General features: G+C 62.4%; 4 protein-coding genes across 4 annotated transcripts in view; 2 read left to right on the top strand and 2 right to left on the bottom strand.

The window, feature by feature from the left end:
* Positions 1–2,692: 2,692 nt before the first annotated feature.
* EMIHUDRAFT_469470 (hypothetical protein) lies at positions 2,693–5,341 on the bottom strand (the record flags this gene model as incomplete). The annotated part of the gene is made up of 4 exons (XM_005776017.1): positions 2,693–3,111; positions 4,121–4,161; positions 4,369–4,430; positions 4,688–5,341. 4 exons carry the CDS (start codon positions 5,339–5,341, stop codon positions 2,693–2,695), a joined length of 1,176 nt encoding a protein of 391 aa, XP_005776074.1.
* A 2,724-nt stretch (positions 5,342–8,065) lies between these two features.
* EMIHUDRAFT_239374 (hypothetical protein) lies at positions 8,066–9,852 on the top strand (the record flags this gene model as incomplete). The annotated part of the gene is made up of 5 exons (XM_005776016.1): positions 8,066–8,266; positions 8,342–8,584; positions 8,669–8,946; positions 9,031–9,272; positions 9,461–9,852. 5 exons carry the CDS (start codon positions 8,066–8,068, stop codon positions 9,850–9,852), a joined length of 1,356 nt encoding a protein of 451 aa, XP_005776073.1.
* An 843-nt stretch (positions 9,853–10,695) lies between these two features.
* Positions 10,696–11,664, bottom strand: EMIHUDRAFT_444041 (hypothetical protein; the record flags this gene model as incomplete). The annotated part of the gene is made up of 2 exons (XM_005776015.1): positions 10,696–11,361; positions 11,443–11,664. Coding segments are annotated over 2 exons (887 nt in total), but the record flags the coding sequence as incomplete, so codon positions are not given.
* Positions 11,665–16,800: 5,136 nt separating this feature from the next.
* The window catches only part of EMIHUDRAFT_367986 (hypothetical protein), a 1,581-nt gene continuing 1,376 nt past the window's right edge, over positions 16,801–17,005 (top strand). The window contains exon 1 of the mRNA XM_005776014.1: positions 16,801–17,005. The gene's annotated coding sequence lies outside the window, so the exon portion shown is untranslated.

The following is a 17,005-nucleotide window of genomic DNA, read 5'->3' as shown; positions in this document are numbered from 1 at the left end:
GCTCGAACCCCCGCTATAACGTATAAGCCATCCCGATCCCCCGCAAGCGGAGCCGGAGCCGGAGGGATGGGTACGGTTGGCCCGCCCCACTCTCCGGAACCCACACGAGCGGGCGTACGAATGCGAGCGCGGCTCGCACTCGCGACACGCAGGCGTCCGGCGGGGGGTTAGGGGCAAACCTTGGAGCACTTTGGAGTGCACAGGCAACAGCACAGTTGACCTCACACCCACCACCCACCCAGCGGGCCGGATGATCGGCATCGGGCTGCGGGCTAGAGAGCCCTGACCCTTCGGGGGTGCGCGTTCGCAGGGTCGTAAAGATAACACGGGTTCGAGGGTGAACCACAGTCTGCCTCACACAGGGCGCCGCCACCGCTGCGCGGGGCCGCCGCCGGCGCTGCTGCCGTGAACAATGCCGCCGTGTATGGCGCGGGGCTCGTCTTCGAAAAGTGTCGGGCATGGCTCTACCCGCAACTTTCTCGCTAACACGCGCGCACCGCCGAGCCTGCGGCGGGCGCGCTGCGGCCGCACGTCTAACTTTGTCATAGTGCCACGACGTGCGGCCTAGATTTAGCCCACGCGCCTCTGCTCGCAAACACTCACCCATTGAATTGTCACTGTCCGTGAGTGCGAGATAGGGCTAGCAGTACAGGCCGCTAGCCCGTGAAGAGAGCGTCCATAGACACCTCACATGTTGACCCCACGCACACGGTCTCGTCCGTGCCTTGCGGGTGGCGGCGAGATTGCTAGAGGCGGAGCAAGCCTGCTCTAGCCTCGCATGTTACTTCCTGTCGTCTGTTGTGTCGTTGTGCCCTTGTTTGTACTCTTGGCACCGTGGGTGCTGGGGGGGGCGAGAGGGAGGATGTGGCCTTGAGTTATGTGGACGCCAACTCAGGGTGTGTGGCAGCCAGCTGGCTGTGTGTCTTGTGAGCTTGTTTGTGTCTGTGTGTCGCTCGTGCGTGCCGTCATCATCTGTCTCGCGTCCACCCATAACGCGTTGGTGTCCTCTGTCCAGTCCGAGCCTGGGGCTGTTCTTCACACAAAAACACAACCCCGGCCCCAAGACGCACAAGCGCTCAGACAGTCGAGAAAGGGATAGACAGCATCGACAGTCAGAACCGCAAGTCAGCGCTGGGTCCCAGGGCGAATGCGATGACGGCCTCTAGTGTGAGCTCTCTAGCTAGTGAGCTCATCTCGCTACTATATGCAGCGAGTTAGCTTCCTGTTCTTTACCTTTCTAAAGCCGTACCAACCTAACCCGTGAAGCTCTGTGAAGGTCGTCGGGGCTGCGTCGGGGGACGGGGCATGGGAGTCAACCACACTGTGCGACCCATGTGCACATGCACACATGCACATGAACATGAACATGAACATGAACACATGACATGCACATGCAACATGGCTAGTTCCATTTCACTCTGACACGCTAATCTTGAAAACGTCCAACGGAGCTCCGTGTTGCTCCCAGCGCCCTCCCCCGCGCTTCCTGCGGCCATGGCCGATGATACTAGTATGAGAGGTCATCTGGCTACCGCGAGCGCGACTCAACTCGCCGACGTCGTCCGATGATTGTGCCTCAAAGTCAGCCTCCGGAGGCTATCGTGGGGTCGAGCCGGCAGTAGCCGTGACATGTGGTTCCACCACCCCTCGTATGCTTTGCCTCTGACCGCCACCGTTCCCAGGCTGCCAAATGGGATGGAAAGGAAGGCTCGGCGAGCGTATAGATGCGTGCTCGACCTCGTCGTGTCAACTTGCACGGCTGCGCTGGTAGGCGCGATGAGCGTCGTGCCACCTGACCCGAGACGGGTCGCAGGCGTCGTACCGAGCGCGTCGAGACCGTGTCCTGATGTGATCTGCACGGGTGAGTCACGTCGGCGTCAAAGGAGCGACGTGCGACCTGTCAGAGCTTGATCTCCGATCTCAGCGGCGTCGAGTCGTCTCCGGCGCGCGACAAAGGTACATCCCCAGGACGCGCAGAGGCAGCTGCGACCCAGGCGAGTGGACGGAGTGGCAGCGCGCCGCCTGCTGGGTGACGCCGTCTACTCGGCGGGGTCGCAGCTGCCTCTGGAAGGCACCGAGATGTACCTTTTTCGCGCAATGGTCAAAATCAAGGTTTTGTAACGCGAGCTGTGCCACAGTGAAATGGAACTAGCCGAAACACCGCTTGAGCACTTGAGCACTTGCGACTTGGAGTCGGCAGTCGGTAACCCGCAGGGCCTCACACCCACAGGGCCGGGGAGCTAAGAACTGTGATTCTGTGTGAGCTCCGGTGTCCTGATCTGCTAACAACATACCAACCTGTTTTTTTGCTGCACTAACCGTGCCGATCGGCATCGGTGGCCCTCTGGCGCTTCTTACTCGAGTGTCGAGTCAGGTATAAAAGGCTACCAGGCTAGCATGTGTAGCAAGACCAAGTAAAGTGCCCATGGCACACACATGATGCCGTATAGCGTGGGCCGAGCATGTCATGTTTTTTCGTGCACATGCACATGCATGAATGTGCATGAACATGTCGCATGTGCAGCAGATCATGAGAGATCGAGAAATTACTCATGCATTACACCTAACGGAACCAAAACGACCGGTAATTGTGCGCCGCCCTGGCGCCGCCGCGATACACGATAGACGCGGCATGCACTGCGGAATGGCCCGCGCACAAGCCACAACCGGCGGTTTCGCGTGTGCGGGCCGTTTACACGGCGGAGGTGAGCCCCAGCTCACGCAGCGGCGGGAAGGGCGCCCCCTTGGAGACGACGAGCTTGCCGTGCGCGTGCGAGATGTAGCCCTTGATGTAGCCGCAGTAGATGAGGTTGGCGAGGATGCACTCGATCTCGTCGACCTCCATCTCGGTGTTGGTCGCCTTGAGGCAAGCCTGGAAGCGCTTGATGTCGAGCTTGGTCGACTTGTCGGGGTGGAGCAGCGCGACGCGGCGGAAGAAGTTGCGGTACACGATCAGCTTGGAGCGCTCGACGAGCAGGTACGAGCCGTGCCTAGACACTTCCGAGACACCTCCGAGACACTTCCGAGACACCTCCTCCTGCAGGTATGAGCCGTGCCGGATGAAGCGCTGCTGGTGCGTCGCGAGCTGCTCCTCGAACGCGTTGAGGTCGCCTGCGCCGCGGCCGAGAGGGGCTGGCGGGGCGGGTGCGGGTGCGGGTCTGGGGGAGGGTCTGGGAGCGAGTCTTGGATGCGTGTCTTGGATGTGTCTGGGGAGGGTCTGGGATGTGTCTAGGATGTGTCTGGGATGTGTCTGGGGAGGGTCTGGGATGTGTCTGGGGAGGGTATCCGCCTATGGGGAGTGTGTCGAGTGGCGTGTGGGGAGTGTGTGAGGAGTGTGTGGGGAGTGTGCGGGGGAGTGAGTGGGGAGTGCGCGGGGGAGTGTGTGGGGAGTGTGCGGGGAGTGTGCGGCCTCGGTGCACGGCGCGGCAGAGCGGGACGAAGTAGTCGAGCCCGTACTTGCGCAGCAGCGCCTGGGTTAGGCCCAGGATTAGGGTTAGGGTTAGGGTTAGGTCGAGCCCGAACTTGCGCAGCAGCGCCTGGGGAGGGGGGCACGCCGCCGCCGCAGCCTCGGGCACGAAGTCTCATCGGCGATCTCGGCTCCCTCCCGGCTCTCTCTCGACTCCGTCTTGGCTCCGTCCCGGCTTTCTCTCGGCTGTCTCTCGGCTTTGCCTCTCGGCTCTCTCTCGGCTCTCTCTCGGCTGTCTCTCGGCTCTCTCGGCTCCCTCTCGGCTGTCTCTCGGCTGTCTCTCGGCTTTCTCTCTCGGCCTCGGACGCGAACACGCCGAGCGCGAGCCGCACGGGCACGAGGTAGCGGAGCACAAGCCTGTGGAGACGCACGTTGTGAGTCGCGGCTAGACCTCGCCTACCTCGTAGCAACGGGCGGCACACACGCGCCGCTTGTTGCCAGTCGCAGCGCGCGGGCAGCGCTCGAAGGCCCAGGAGAGCTGCCTAGGGTTAGAGCCAGGCGCGCAAGCCTGTTCCCTCGCCGGCTCCTCCGTCGCCCAGCCGCTGCGGGAAGGGAGTGGCTCCTCTCCGCGGCGCCTAGAAGATGACACAGCTACCGCGCGTCACAAGAAGGGGGCGTGCTGGCCGGGCTTGCGGCCTCCTCTTCACGACTCACCAAAGTCGGAGTTGAGCAGCGCCAGCCGGCCCGTAAAGTACCTGGCCAGCCGGCCAAGGAAGGAAGGGGGAGGGGCGGGGCTCTAGCCGGCCCAGCGGGGAGCAAGGAGGTGGGGAGGGGCGAGAGGCGGCGGGACTGTTGCTGCGTGGCCGCCTCCCGCCCCGTTGCCCCGGAAGTGTCTAGGAAGTGTCCCGGCAGGAAGTGTCTCGGCAGTGCCTCGAAGTGTCTCGGAAGGGGCGGGAGCGCGCTTGTACGTGACGACCTCCGCCTTTGCGAAGTGCCGCCCCTCGACAGTCTGCCCGTCGAGCGCCTGACGGCGTGCAGCGGGGCGCGTGTCGCGGGGCGGCGTGGGGGGGAGGTGTGGGGAGGAGGCGTGGGGAGGAGGCGTGTTCGAGTGTCGCGGGAGAGGTGCTGGAGGCGTATGGGGAGGTGTGCTGGAAGTGTCTGAGGAGGCGGCGGAGAGGCGTGTCTTGGAGCAGCCGGGGGGCGTCGGTGAGGTTTCTGGGAGGTCTGGGTGAGGGATCGGTGCTGCGGCGGTGGCGCCTTCGGGAAGGCCGGGCCCTCGACCGCGCGAATCAGGTTCTGGCAGAGCCGCAAGTTGTTGATTGCAAAGTAGACGTGGAAGAGGGCGTTGATCACGACGAGCGCGCCTACTCGCGCACCCGCCTCCGCCCTCACCGCACCCCCTCCGTGGCCGGCCGCCAGCTTCTCCACAGCCACACTACCCCACTTCTTTGACACTGGCAGTGGAGCCCGGTCCGTCACGCAAACTTGGAAGAACTTTTGCATCGTGCGCGCCGCCTCCTGCTGCCGCACCGCCCGCTCCCCCTTGGCCACCAGCGCCGCGTCCGCCGCCGCCGCCGCCCGCCGCAGGTTGAGGCAGAGCGAGTGGAGCGCCGGCACCGGCCAGTCGCTCTCCTTCTCAAAGGCGGCCTGGAAGCAGGCGGCGGCGCGCTCGCAGTGGGAGTACGCCGCCTCGTGCTCGCCCGCCGCCGCCGCCTTGATGTAGTGCAGCTGCTCCAGCAGCAGCTCGTCCCACGGCTCAACGAGAGCGCGGCCGCAGATCTGCTCGAGAGGCGGAGACGAGTTGAGCTGTGCGATGAGCGCGGTGTTGCCCAGGTCGAGCCGCAGCGCCGCCGCGAGGCCCGCGCCGTCCTGCCGAGAGACGGCCTGCGAGATGGTCTGCGCCGCCTGCTGCGCGGTTGAGGGCACGCCGGACATAGCCAGGTTTGGGCAAAAATAAGAATTTTACCACGCACGGCACTAGGCAAGGTTGCAGCGAGAAGCGGCGAGAGACTGCGAAAAGAGATACGAGGAGGCAGACCCCCCAGGGTGGGCGACGGCTAGCGCATCACACCCTCCTCTCCTTAAAATCCCTGTGTGGTGGCGGCGTGCCGTTCTCCCATCCCTCCCTTGGGTTGTGTGTTTTCTTTCTTTCTTTTACGGCCTGTCTTACAAGATCCTGCTCGTGCAGGTGGGGACCCTGTCCTTCTCCCACCCCTCGTTTGGCGTGTACGTTGTATTTATTTATTTATACGGCCTGTTTGTTGGAGAGTGTGAACTCAAGCCTACTTCCTGACCGTAGCCTGACCGTCCTTGTGTAACCGTGTCTCATGTTTGGTTTGTCCTGCCGCGCACATTGTCATTGTTGGGTTTCTCCTGCCGCGCACATTGTCATCGACTTGTATCCGACTTGGTGGTTGTGGTGATGTATAGCGATGGTGTGGGTCTCTAGTGACCTATACAGCTCCTCCGTGTTCCGTCTCCTGACATGGTACCGACCGGTGAGTGCACGGAGTGAGCAGTGCGGCACTGAGGCCGACATGAGAGCTGGTGCGGCACACAAGCGAGATGTGTTGCCGCACAGCATTTCCGGCTTACGCTCGATACGTTGGCTGGCACCATGGGCACCTGCGCGAGCCGTGGTGATTGGCTGGGCACAGAGGCTCGGCGCACGGTGGCACAGCGGCCGCCAACTGCTTGGCTCGGAGGCTGAGCAGAATGAGAACAACCGCAACATCAACTTGTGTGCTTGCGGATCTTCTCGGCGAGCAGCAGGGAGGAGAAATGCCTGAGAGGGTGGGAGGGAGGCGTGAGGCGCAAGGTGAGGGGCGTGGGGGCGCGGGGCGCGGGGCGTGCGTGGGACGCGAGGCGTGAGGCGCAGGGCGTGGGGCGGGAGGGCGCGGGGCGCTCGAGTGAGGGCAGGGTGTGTTGTGTGTGTGTGTGAATGTGTGTGTGTGTTGTGTGTATGTGTGTGTTTGGTTTGTTTGTGCGAGGGCTGGGCGGGGCAAGGCAGGCGGCGGCGAGCGGCGAGCGGCGTCGGCGAGTTCGGCGACGAAGAGAGGCGATGGTGACGTACACGGCGGCAGCGTTCACGGCAGCAGCGCCGGTGGCGGCCCCGCGCGGCAGCGGCGGCGCCCTGAGTGAGGCAGACTGCCCTCCACAGCCTGCTGGGAATGCTCCCGACGAGCGGCGCGCCATGCGGGCCCGCCGCGGGCGACGCGGGCGGCGAGCCGACACGCGTGTCGCCGGCGTAGACAGCACTGGCGAAGCGAGGCGGCCGGCGCCGGCCCCGGAGGCGGCTGCAGTAAGAGCAGCGAGGCAGAAGTCACTGTCCAAGGCGTACTGAGCAGGCTGCCATCGAGCAGCGCGCCATGCGGGCCTGCCGCCGGCGACGAGATTGGAGAGCCGACAGGCATCGAAGGGGTAGGTACTGAGGAGGGCCATCGCGCCCGAGGCGGTCCGCGCCGGCCCTGCAGGCCGTCTCAGAGAGCCTGGCGAGGCTGTACAGAATGCCGAGAGCATACTGGGCAGGCTGCCGTCGAGCGACGAGCCATGCTGGCTCGTCGCAGGCGGTGAGGTCGAGGAGCCGATCGGAGCGCCGCAGAGGCTGCCGACCACTGCCGTTCGCCCTCGGGCCCAGGGGTGGAAGGCAAGCTTCCTGGCGTTTCTGGCGAGCGTCCAGACGTCGCAGAGCATCCGGCAGGCGCGTAGCGACCCAGATTTTTGCTCACCGCACGGCCGTGCGAGCCGTCGGTCGGTGGTGATGGTCGGCGTTGGCGCGCGCCGACCGACGCGGCGGCGGTGGGCGTCATGTGGCGGGCGTGGGAAAGAGCATTGTCCGAATTGCGGCGGACATGGTAGTCTCTCTTTTGTACGTACTTATAGCTTACTGGGAGAAAAGAGAGAGGGGGGGTTGTGTTCTCTATAGGCCCCTAAGGGCCCTACGCGCGGCGTGAGAGCTCGGAAGCGAGCTTTGCATGTTGTTGGCCAAGCAAGACACAGAGAGAGAGAGATTCTCTTCTAGACACAGTGCTCACACAAATCATGCGCCAGTAATATGAAGGTGAGTGCCTCACGCAACCCGCGAAACCTGGGTGGGAAGAGGTTAGTTAGGGCATGCACAGCAAAACTACGAGCATGGTAACGGGGGCTCGTTACGGGCCCGTACACTACGAGCTGGTAACGGGGCTCGTTACGGGCCCGTCCACGGCATGCTCGTAGTTTTGCTGTGTGCGCCGATGCCACCGACTGAAAAACAAAACAAACATTGCTAAAAATCATCTCTCTCTCCGACTGAACGTCTCTCGAGGGTGCGTTCGGTGTTATAGAGAACATGGGTCATGGCAGAAAAAGAATTTTTAAATTGATTTTCAATCCCCGTTGTACCCCGCCTGTGTGGTGGCGGCGTGCCGTCCTCCCCTCCCTCCCTTCATCTATGTTTTCTTTCTTTTCCTGTGTTAGTGCCAGTGCGCGCCAGTCCCGTGCCCAGTGTTGTGCGAGGGAGTTTGGTTGTAAAATTCTTTCTTTTCTTTGTACCCCGACAGTTGTACCCCGCTCGCAAGCAGCACTCCTCTGTGTGTAGTCCCCGGTGCCGGCCCGGTTTTGGTCCCGGTCCCGGTCCTGGTATATCGCATGTGCGTTGTTCGCGACACTCGGACGACTATGAACACCGATATTTCGATCCGAGAGACCCGAGCCGCGCCACGGCGCACGAGCATCCTCGAGAGCGTCAGGGCATCGGAGATCGGGGCGTTCTTTGACCCGACACAGACATCGGCAGAAAACGGTACCGCCTCGGTTCTATCCTCCACAATCAACCTATGCAACACGCTAATGGGGACTGGCATGCTTGCTATGCCGACGGTGAGCTCGAATCATGTCGCTTGCTTCACCGCCCACCCTGACGCTGCCCTCACCGCCGCCCGGCGCCGCTGCCAGGTGATTGCGGTATCGGGGTGGATTCCTGGGCTCGTGCTGCTTTTCCTAATGTGCTTCTGCAACATCTTCACGGTAGAGGTTGTGTTCCGACTGTGTCGCATCGCGGGCCCCCCGACGAGCCTCAGCGAGATCGGAGACAAGGCTGCCGCCCGCGGCTCCATTGTGATCGACCTGGCGGTTGCGCTCAACTGCATCGGAGTGGCGAGCTCCTACGTCATCATCTCGACGGGCAACTTCTATTACGTGAGCACTGCCACCACTCACCCCCGCCCACCGATTACGATTCGCCTCACGACCACATGCTACAGACCTTTGCACATGCTACAGACCTTTGGCGGTCCGCGCTCCGTGTGGGTGCTTGTGACCATTGCCATCGCGACGCCGCTCGCGTTCATCAAGGACATGGACTCGCTGAGGCACACCTCCTTCGCCGCCGTCGCCATCCTCCTATACATCGTCGTGCTCGTCGCCGTCTACGCGATTATCGGCACTTGCGACGGCGACAAGTCCAACGGCGAGTACTGCCCGCCTGGCGAGACCGCCGTGGCCACCGACTTTGTGGGGGCGCTCCGCTCGTTCGGTGAAATGGGAACACTTGGAGTGCGGTGAGTAGGGCGGCCAGCCCCAGACCGCGCGCCAACGAGTGCAATCTTAGGTGCCCTCGCCCTGGCCTTCGGTTGCCAATACAGCATCCCTCCCATCTACAACGAGATGGACACGCCGACGCCGGAGCGGTGCACCAAAGTGAACGGTATGGGCTTCGGGCTGGTCACCTCGCTCTACGTGACGGTCGCTGTGTGCGGCTACTACACCTTTGGTGATATCACACCGTCCAACATCATTGACGCCTATCCCAATAACGCGCCGGTCGCAGTGGCGCGAGTCGGACTCAGCTTAGTTGTCATCTTCTCGTATCCGATCATGGTGTTCGGTGTGCGCCTCCGCCACACACACCGTTCACTTCCTTGCGCGCCCCGCCTCCGCTAGGCCCCTGTCTGTGACCCCTGCGCCTGACCTCCCGTGCAGCCACGCGCAATGCGTTGGACTCTGTTCTGGCCACCTTTGGGCGCTGCTGCTGCCCCAACTTGGCCTGCCTTCAAGACCAGACAGAGTCCCCAGGCGAGTCCAAGGATTCCAGGGATGTGTCTCTTGTGTCGCGCCTGACCCTTAAGTCGGTGGCTATCCCGGAGGACCGCAACCGGCGCGACCTGCTCCCCCTGCGCACCTACTCGTGCGGCTCCAAGTTCGAGACGAAGCGCCGCCGTGTCGTGATCACCCTCAGCTTTATCGCCTTCACCACCCTGATTGGGCTGGTTCTGACTGACATCGGAATCGTCGTCGACCTAGTAGGATCCGTGTGCGGCTCCATGATCTCCTTCGCTTTCCCCTGCTGGGCCTACTACATGCTCTTCCCGGAGCAACGCAAATCGCCCTTCTCCATCATCGCCTCCGTCCTCTTCGTCTTGGGTCTCGTTCTGATCCCCCTCGGCGTCACGCTGACGGTCCTTTGAGGGTCGTTGAGGGGGGGGGGGGGGGGGGGCGCTCACCCTGAGCTCACTCAACTGAGTCGCAATGCCCGGCGCACCGGCCACCGCTGTACCTTCGCGGGGGGGGAACCAACTTCGGTATTCTCCCTCGCGCTGGACCCTATTCCCGGGCCGTTGGTTTCTGTCGCTGCGGTGCGATATGTATGTAACTATTTTGTTGTGTGTGCCTGTACTTATCTGTGTCGAATATACCTGTGGTGGTCTCGGTTGGTGTGCGCTGAAAAGGGCTGAATATTTTTGAATTTTCAGGTCAATGATCAAGGCGGGGGCCTGAATGAAAACTGACACGTGACACGATAAAAAAGACGTGTGTGCACCGAGGTAGAGTATGTATTGAGTATACTAGAGGTGGAGCCTCTGCGCGGGCTGCCTCCGCCCCCTTAAGGGGGCGGAGCCCTTGCGGTGAAGATATCTTTTTGCGAGAAATATGAACACTCCACAGGCCCGGTGCCGGGCCCCTCCCGATGGGGGCGGGGTGTATGCTTGTACTGCATGGTATGATGACTAAAATGCCTGTTTTTGCACAGTAGAAAATTCTTCTGCTCGGAAGCGGTGAAGCAGTGCGCGGCCAGAATGTGATTCCACGCCGGCCAGCACGTCCGCGGCGCTCGCACCGCCTCGACGTCCGTCGCCTCCTCCGCCGTCGGCTCGGTCGAGCCGCCCGCCGCCTCCCGTAGTCATACATAAACAAATAAAAACGGACACCTCTCTCCAGGAGATGGGTAAATTTACAGGGAAGAGGTCCCACCCGTGCGACTTTTGTGCACAGGGTTCTTTTCTCGTGATGCGGTGTGTGTCGGGGCGCGGGGGACGGAAATCCTTGAGCTTGACGAGTAGAGCCGAGCGGGAAGACCGGCGCGCGGCTCGCACTCCACGTGGTGAAGCGTGATCGCGTGTGTAGCGTGCGCCTGTGCGGCCGTGATGTGTGTGCATGCAGCAGAGCCGTAGAGTATACGTAGCTATATGATGACGCGTTCCGAAGATTTATGAGGCGCTGGTGGCGCTTCGCCCGCTGCTCGACGCGATGGCGCGAAATGACTCTTGGACCTCGAGCAGATCCTCCTTGACCGCCTTGTACCTCGTCGCCAGCGAGCCAGACACCATCACAAAGACGCTGCCCCCGACGGCGGTGGCGGAGAGGAGCGCGCGCCGCTCGACAGTGTTTGCGTTGTACGAGAGCGGCGCAAATTTGAGCGCCATGCGGCGGTACTGCTGCTTGCGCCCGTTGGGGAGGGTGAGCGCGGTGAGTGTGCAGGAAAGCACCTTTCGGTCCTCCACCTGCCCGTACTGGCCGTACTTGCCCGCCGGGTCGAAGAGGAGGTCGAGGAAGAAGTTGTCGGGAAGCGACTCGAACGCCTGACCGGCGGGCAGCGCGCCGACGAGGAGGAAAGCAGAGTCGGACTGCCGCACGTCCCTCACGTCGAGATTTGGGCCGCCCGCCAGCGTCCACGCGGCGGGAAACGCGAACGCGACCTGCAGAGCAAAACCAAACCAGCTGACGGTGACTAAAGCAGCACGACTCCTCACTTCCGCTGCGCGCCTCAGCGGTGCCACCGTCGGCCGTTCGCACAGTATCGAGCACGGCGCCCGGCTTGAACAGCGGGGAGGAGGACGTGTCGACCCGCTCGACGCCAGTCTCTGCACGCAGCTTGATGAGCGCGTTCAGTGGCCTGCCCGTCCCTGGCTTCAGGCCGCCGAGCGCAGCCGAGAGCTCCGCTGGATTCTCGCCAGGGTTGTAACCGGCGGCTACGACAGCACGCGAGTGCAGCGGCGATGAGAGTGCAGCGGCGATGAGCGGAAGCGCGTGGCGGCGGATGATCGGGTCTCTCGAGTGGCTCTTCATGTATACAGGTCAGCCGAATTTAAGATTTGAAGGCGGGGAGTCCGTTAGCCTTAAAATCTTGAAAATGTGTGAACGGACAGCTAAAATCTTGCGAAAATGCGCCCCAGAGCTCTAAAATCTTGGTCTAAAATCTGAAAATCGCCGGCCTGCGGCCGGCCTCTAAAATCTTAAATTCGGCGGACTTGTACATCGCAGAAAAAGAATTTCGCAACCAAAGGCTGTCGCACACGCACGATTCACACGACAGACAAGGATTTAAACCGCGGAACAACAGAAAAAGAAAAAAATGCTGTTGCCCGCTGAGTGCGCTTCTTAGCTCCTCGGCCCTGGATGTGAGGTTACCGACTGCACTCCAAGTGCTCCAAATTGCATAAAACCAGCATATACGCCCGAGGGCGACGGTCCCCCGGTAGTTAGTAGACGTTGGCGCCGAGGGAGGAGCAGTACTCGGACATGTTATTATGCTTGAGATTTCTCTTTTCTTGGATTACATGTACCTGTGTTAGTGCCAGTGCGCGCCAGTTCGCCTACGGCGAGGGCGGTCGAGTGCACGGAGCTTTAAGTGCCTCGCCGTCCTCGCAGGAGTCGCTTAGTTAGCCTTAGGCGGCTTCCGTGTGTACCTGTGTTAGTGCCAGTGGCTCCTCATGACCTCATCGCGAATCGAAATGCCGGGCTGTCTAATATGCCTACCGGTATATGCGGGGCATCTTCAAGCACCGCCCCCCTCGCACCTAGCCGCCCCCATTCTCGCAAGACGTGTGTGAGCATGAATGAGGGGGAGGGTGGTGGTACCGGAGAATCCCCAGCTGCGGATCTGTAGTGTCGCTCAAGAGGTGCGATACTGCGGGTTAGTGTAAGTTGCCTATATGGGCTTCCAGTATCAAACAAGATATATGCGCTAGGATGGTGCAGATTCCAGACGACCGTCCCACCTGTGTGGACGACGGGCCCACAGAAGCCGCAATGCCGACCCGACTGTCCTCCGCCCATCCCATGGCCTGCTACTGCTTCGACCTTTGTCCACGAACCAGCACAGCACGCTTTTGGGCGTCGACGCGAGGCGTCTCCATCCAGGACGCCCACAGCCCATGGACAGCCTATTTTGGCGCCGTGTATGGCGAGGAGGTGCCCCTCCCGTTCCCGCTCTCCAACATCACATTTTTCTACCACAACAGCATGCTGTGGCGCCAGCTCTTTCCCTCGGTGCACAATCCCTTTCGGTCTTGCGACACGCCCGTGCCTTCAGAACGGCATGTCACACCTCTGTGCGGCAAGCAAGAGTGCCGTCCTTGGATGGCGCCGTTGCGGGTGCCGGACCAGAGCAGCACGCCTGGCGCGTGGCGTGCCGAGAACCTCATCTCCGGGATGAGTATGAGTGAGAGGAAATCGTGGGGATGGCCCGGCTTTGCTGGCCTGGCGGGGTCGCGGCTCGCATCTCCACAGCTCTTCCAGACTTGGCGGAGGCACGGAGTGCCGACGGTCGACGGCTGGGTGGAGGTGACGCGTACCAATATCTTCAATCGGGGCATGTATCCAATCATGCTCGAGGAGGGCGTCGCTCCTGACGTGGCAAAAACGATTAATTTCATCAGCGGCGAGCGCGAGGGTCCAGGTGCTCACGGAGCCTACCCCAGCTGCTACTTCAACGCAGCCGTCGGCACCGGCATCTGGACCTACATCGGCCAGCCTCGAAATCACACTAGGATGAACCTGCGCGACAACCAGAACTGGGACGTGATTACGAGTTGGGAACCGTGCAGGAAGGCGCTCGTCGGCATTGGCACGTGCCCCCCGCGGGAGGTCATCCGTGCCGGCTGGCGCGCCAGCAGACCATGCCAATGCAACGAGAGCTGGAGCACTCTCAACTGCCATGGGCACGGCAAGACGTCCAGAGAAGTGCCCAGAGAAGTGCAGCGCGCCCGCTGGGGGCCGTGGTTTGATCCATTCCAAGTATGGCCGCTGTCGCATGCGGGCGATCGCCCGAACTCTCCATCAGCGAGTCTTCGCGCGTGGCCGGGGATGGAGCGACAGCTGGGGCTCGCCATGGAGACGCTCAACACGACCACTGCCGTATCAGCTGCGCAGCGGGCAACTTGGCTGCCGACGCCCGCTCCGTGCTCGCTCTACAACGCCGCTCAGAAAGGCCGCTCGCCGCGCCTGTGCACGGCCGCCTTCCACGGCACCTCTGTGCAGTATCTCCAGCTGGCGGCGCGCGATGAGCACGGCATCTGCGGGCGTCTTCGGGCGATCAATGACGGCTCGAACACCATGCGCAGCTTCGTCTTTGCCTTCGTCAGCGAGCCTGTGCAGCGGTTCCTCACGCAAGCGAGGCAGACCGCTCAGAGCAGGTGCCACGGCAGCACCTGCGTCACCAAACACGTCGCGGCAGCTATCAAGGACTTTGTGACGGGATGTGGTCGGAATGCGACCCACCAACCCCCGCAGGTGGCACTCCTCACCGCTGCCTTTTCCAACCGAGTGCTCCGTCGAAAGTGCACTGGGACGGGAGGGAAGAGTCACGCGTGCAAGACTGACGCCGCCGTGGACTTTGTTGGCCGGTTTGAGAGCTTTCACGCCGACTGGGGCAGAATCCGTCACTTTGTGAAGAATTGGCCGATGGTTGGGAAGATGCGACAAACTTCAACACCAATACAGACACCGCTGGAAGCGCCCCTCCACCTTGCCCTGTGCAGGACGATGATGCCCGATTATGCCTGCTTTGGCTCCACCGTCGCCACGGCATCGATGGAGAGCTCTGAGTCACCACTCGTGACCGTGCCTCGCACAGCGATCGTGTTGGAGGCTGATGCCTGCCACATCGCGCAGAAACCGTTGCACAGCTCTTCGATTTCTGCGGCCGGCAAAGGTCGCATCTGCTGCAGGTCGTCAGCAGGAGCAGACGCCTGCCGCTTCCGCGCGGTGCCTTGGTTGCGGCCAGGCTCCGTCTGAGGGCTAGCTTGGTTCTCGGAGTAAGCGGCGGCAGCGGTGGTTGAGCGCGTGGTGCGCCGCATCAGAGACCGCTTTTGGCTCGTCAGCGCTGCCTGTCTGTGTCGATGGCGCCGCGGCTGGCTGTAAAAAGCCCAAGCGACATAAAGAAAGAGGCCTCGGCTCTCAAAAGAGGAAGAGGGGAAGAAAAAAGAACATAGAGAGTATAAGGGGATTTTAAAAACAAGAACCGAAAAGAACAAGGAAAAGAAATCGAAAGTTTTTTGGCACTCCAATCTGACAGCATAAAGCGCCTGTTCACGGCATGGAGGGTGAGCCACACCGAACGTACCGAGCGAAGGGCCGAGCGGAAGGAGGACGGGGAAGATGACTCAGAGGAGGACGAACCAGTGGAAATTCAGTTGTCAGATGTCACGATGCACCCGAAGGGGACCCCAGCGCCGGCATCATCCGTAGAGGCACGAGTGTTCGAAGAGAGAGTGGACCTGAGCAACAACATGACGTGTAGGCAAATGATCGGAGTGGGAGTCAGAAATGTGGTCCTTGCGCGAGGGGAGCTCGATAGACTCGAGGGGCCGGAATACGCCGCGAGGAGGACGGAGTTGCGCAAGGCGAAAGAAGCCGCGAGAACAAGGGACCGGCAGGCGGCGGCGTCACAGGACGAGGCAGAAGAGAACGACGCGACAGAGGAGGAAGTGACAAGGGAGAGACCGACGAGAGTGGGACGGCCGCGAGGTGGCATGAAGGTTGCAGCCGGACTCAGGGCCGGTGCTTTGACGCAGTATATTGTACTTCGAGGTAGTATGAACTCAGAACGGCCCCCCGAGAGCGCCTCTTCGACGCCCACGGGTCCCAGGGGGTCGGAGGGGTTGCGAGAGGGCCTTGGCTATTTTTTGTTTGAATCCCGGAGGCCGTTCGAACATGTAACGTGCGTTCCACGTGCCCGTCCCCAGCAAGGACAACATGCTAGCCCAGCAGGCCGCTCCCACCGCCGCCCGCGGCGTAGGCAAGGCGGCAAAGGGTGGCAAGGGCGGCGGCAAGGGCGGTGGCAAGGGTTGTGGCCGTGTGGCGCACCAGACGCAGACCCACTTTGCGCCGCCGCCCTCAACGCCCGATACTCGGTTGAGCCGGCGGAGCGACGGCGGCAGAGTTGCGGCCGCTGGCGACCTCACACGGCGTCGAGCGCCGTAGAGACGGCCCCGAGAGCCGCCGCCAGGTGTGCCACGACCGCCGCCACGAGGCTCGTGGCGATGGATGCGCCAGACCCGCTTTGCGCCGCCGCCCTCAACGCCCGATACTCGATCAGAGCCGGCGGAGCGACGACGGCGGAGTTGCGGCCGCCGGCGACCTTCCCCTCGAGCACGCCGCCGACCCGTCGACAAGCACGTGCGGACTGCCATCGAGAAGAAGGAGACGGAGGGCGGCGCATCCGGCCCGCGGGCGCAGCGGGCGCGGGTCCGGGCGCGGGCGGGCGCGCGGGAACCCCGCCAGCGGAGGCGACAATGCCCCTGGCGGCTCTGCAGGCGGCGCGCGGCGCGCCCCTCGCCGGTCTCCCGCACGCTCCTGAGGGCCGAGAGGGCCGAGAGGCGGGGTCGGTGACCCGGGGGCATGGGCGGTGCGGCCCGCGCCGCGCGCGGGCGCGTGACAGCCCGTGAGTGCCGAGATCGGGTCCGTACTTCGACGTAGTATGGGCCCCCGGGGGCCATCTACAGCAGCGGCGAAGTGAGCGTGTTTGTGGTGTTGGTGTGGCGTCTGAGCTTGGATCTGTGACTAAAGCCGGTTACCACTGATGGATCCCCACCCGAATAACACACAGTGAGCGCCCCAGCGCTTCACTACGCCCTCCGCGCGAAATCGCTAGTGGTGCTTTGTGGTAGTATATTGTACTTTTGAGTAGTATGGGTACGGTTCCCGAGACCGCAGCGAGAAGCGGCGAGAGACTGCGAAAAGAGATACGAAGAGGCAGACTCCCCAGGGTGGGCGACGGCTAGCGCACCACACTCCTCTCCTTAAAATCCCTGTGTGGTGGCGGCGTGCCGTTCTCCCATCCCTCCCTTGGGTTGTGTCTGTGTTCTTTCTTTCTTTCTGACAGCTCGCCTGCCTTGCCCTGGCTTTGGTCTGTGCGCACGCCCGCCACCGGGCTTCAAGATATGCGTACCCCTGCGCAGCGGCTCGCTCACGTAAAGCAGCTCGCGGACGAGTGGCCCGCGGCGACCTTCGGCCGGCTCGAGGCCCTGCTCGACGCCCTCCTCGACGAGGCGAGCGCGCACGGAGAATTGTACTCTATCGCCCACATGCTGCGCCGCTTCCACTGGGGCATCGTCGGCA

The sequence above is a fragment of the Emiliania huxleyi genome (genome assembly GCF_000372725.1).
Source record: "Emiliania huxleyi CCMP1516 unplaced genomic scaffold EMIHUscaffold_287, whole genome shotgun sequence".
Taxonomy (NCBI): domain Eukaryota; phylum Haptophyta; order Isochrysidales; family Noelaerhabdaceae; genus Emiliania; species Emiliania huxleyi.
The sequence above is the reverse complement of the archived record's forward strand: the minus strand, read 5'-3'. Positions and strand labels throughout refer to the sequence as shown.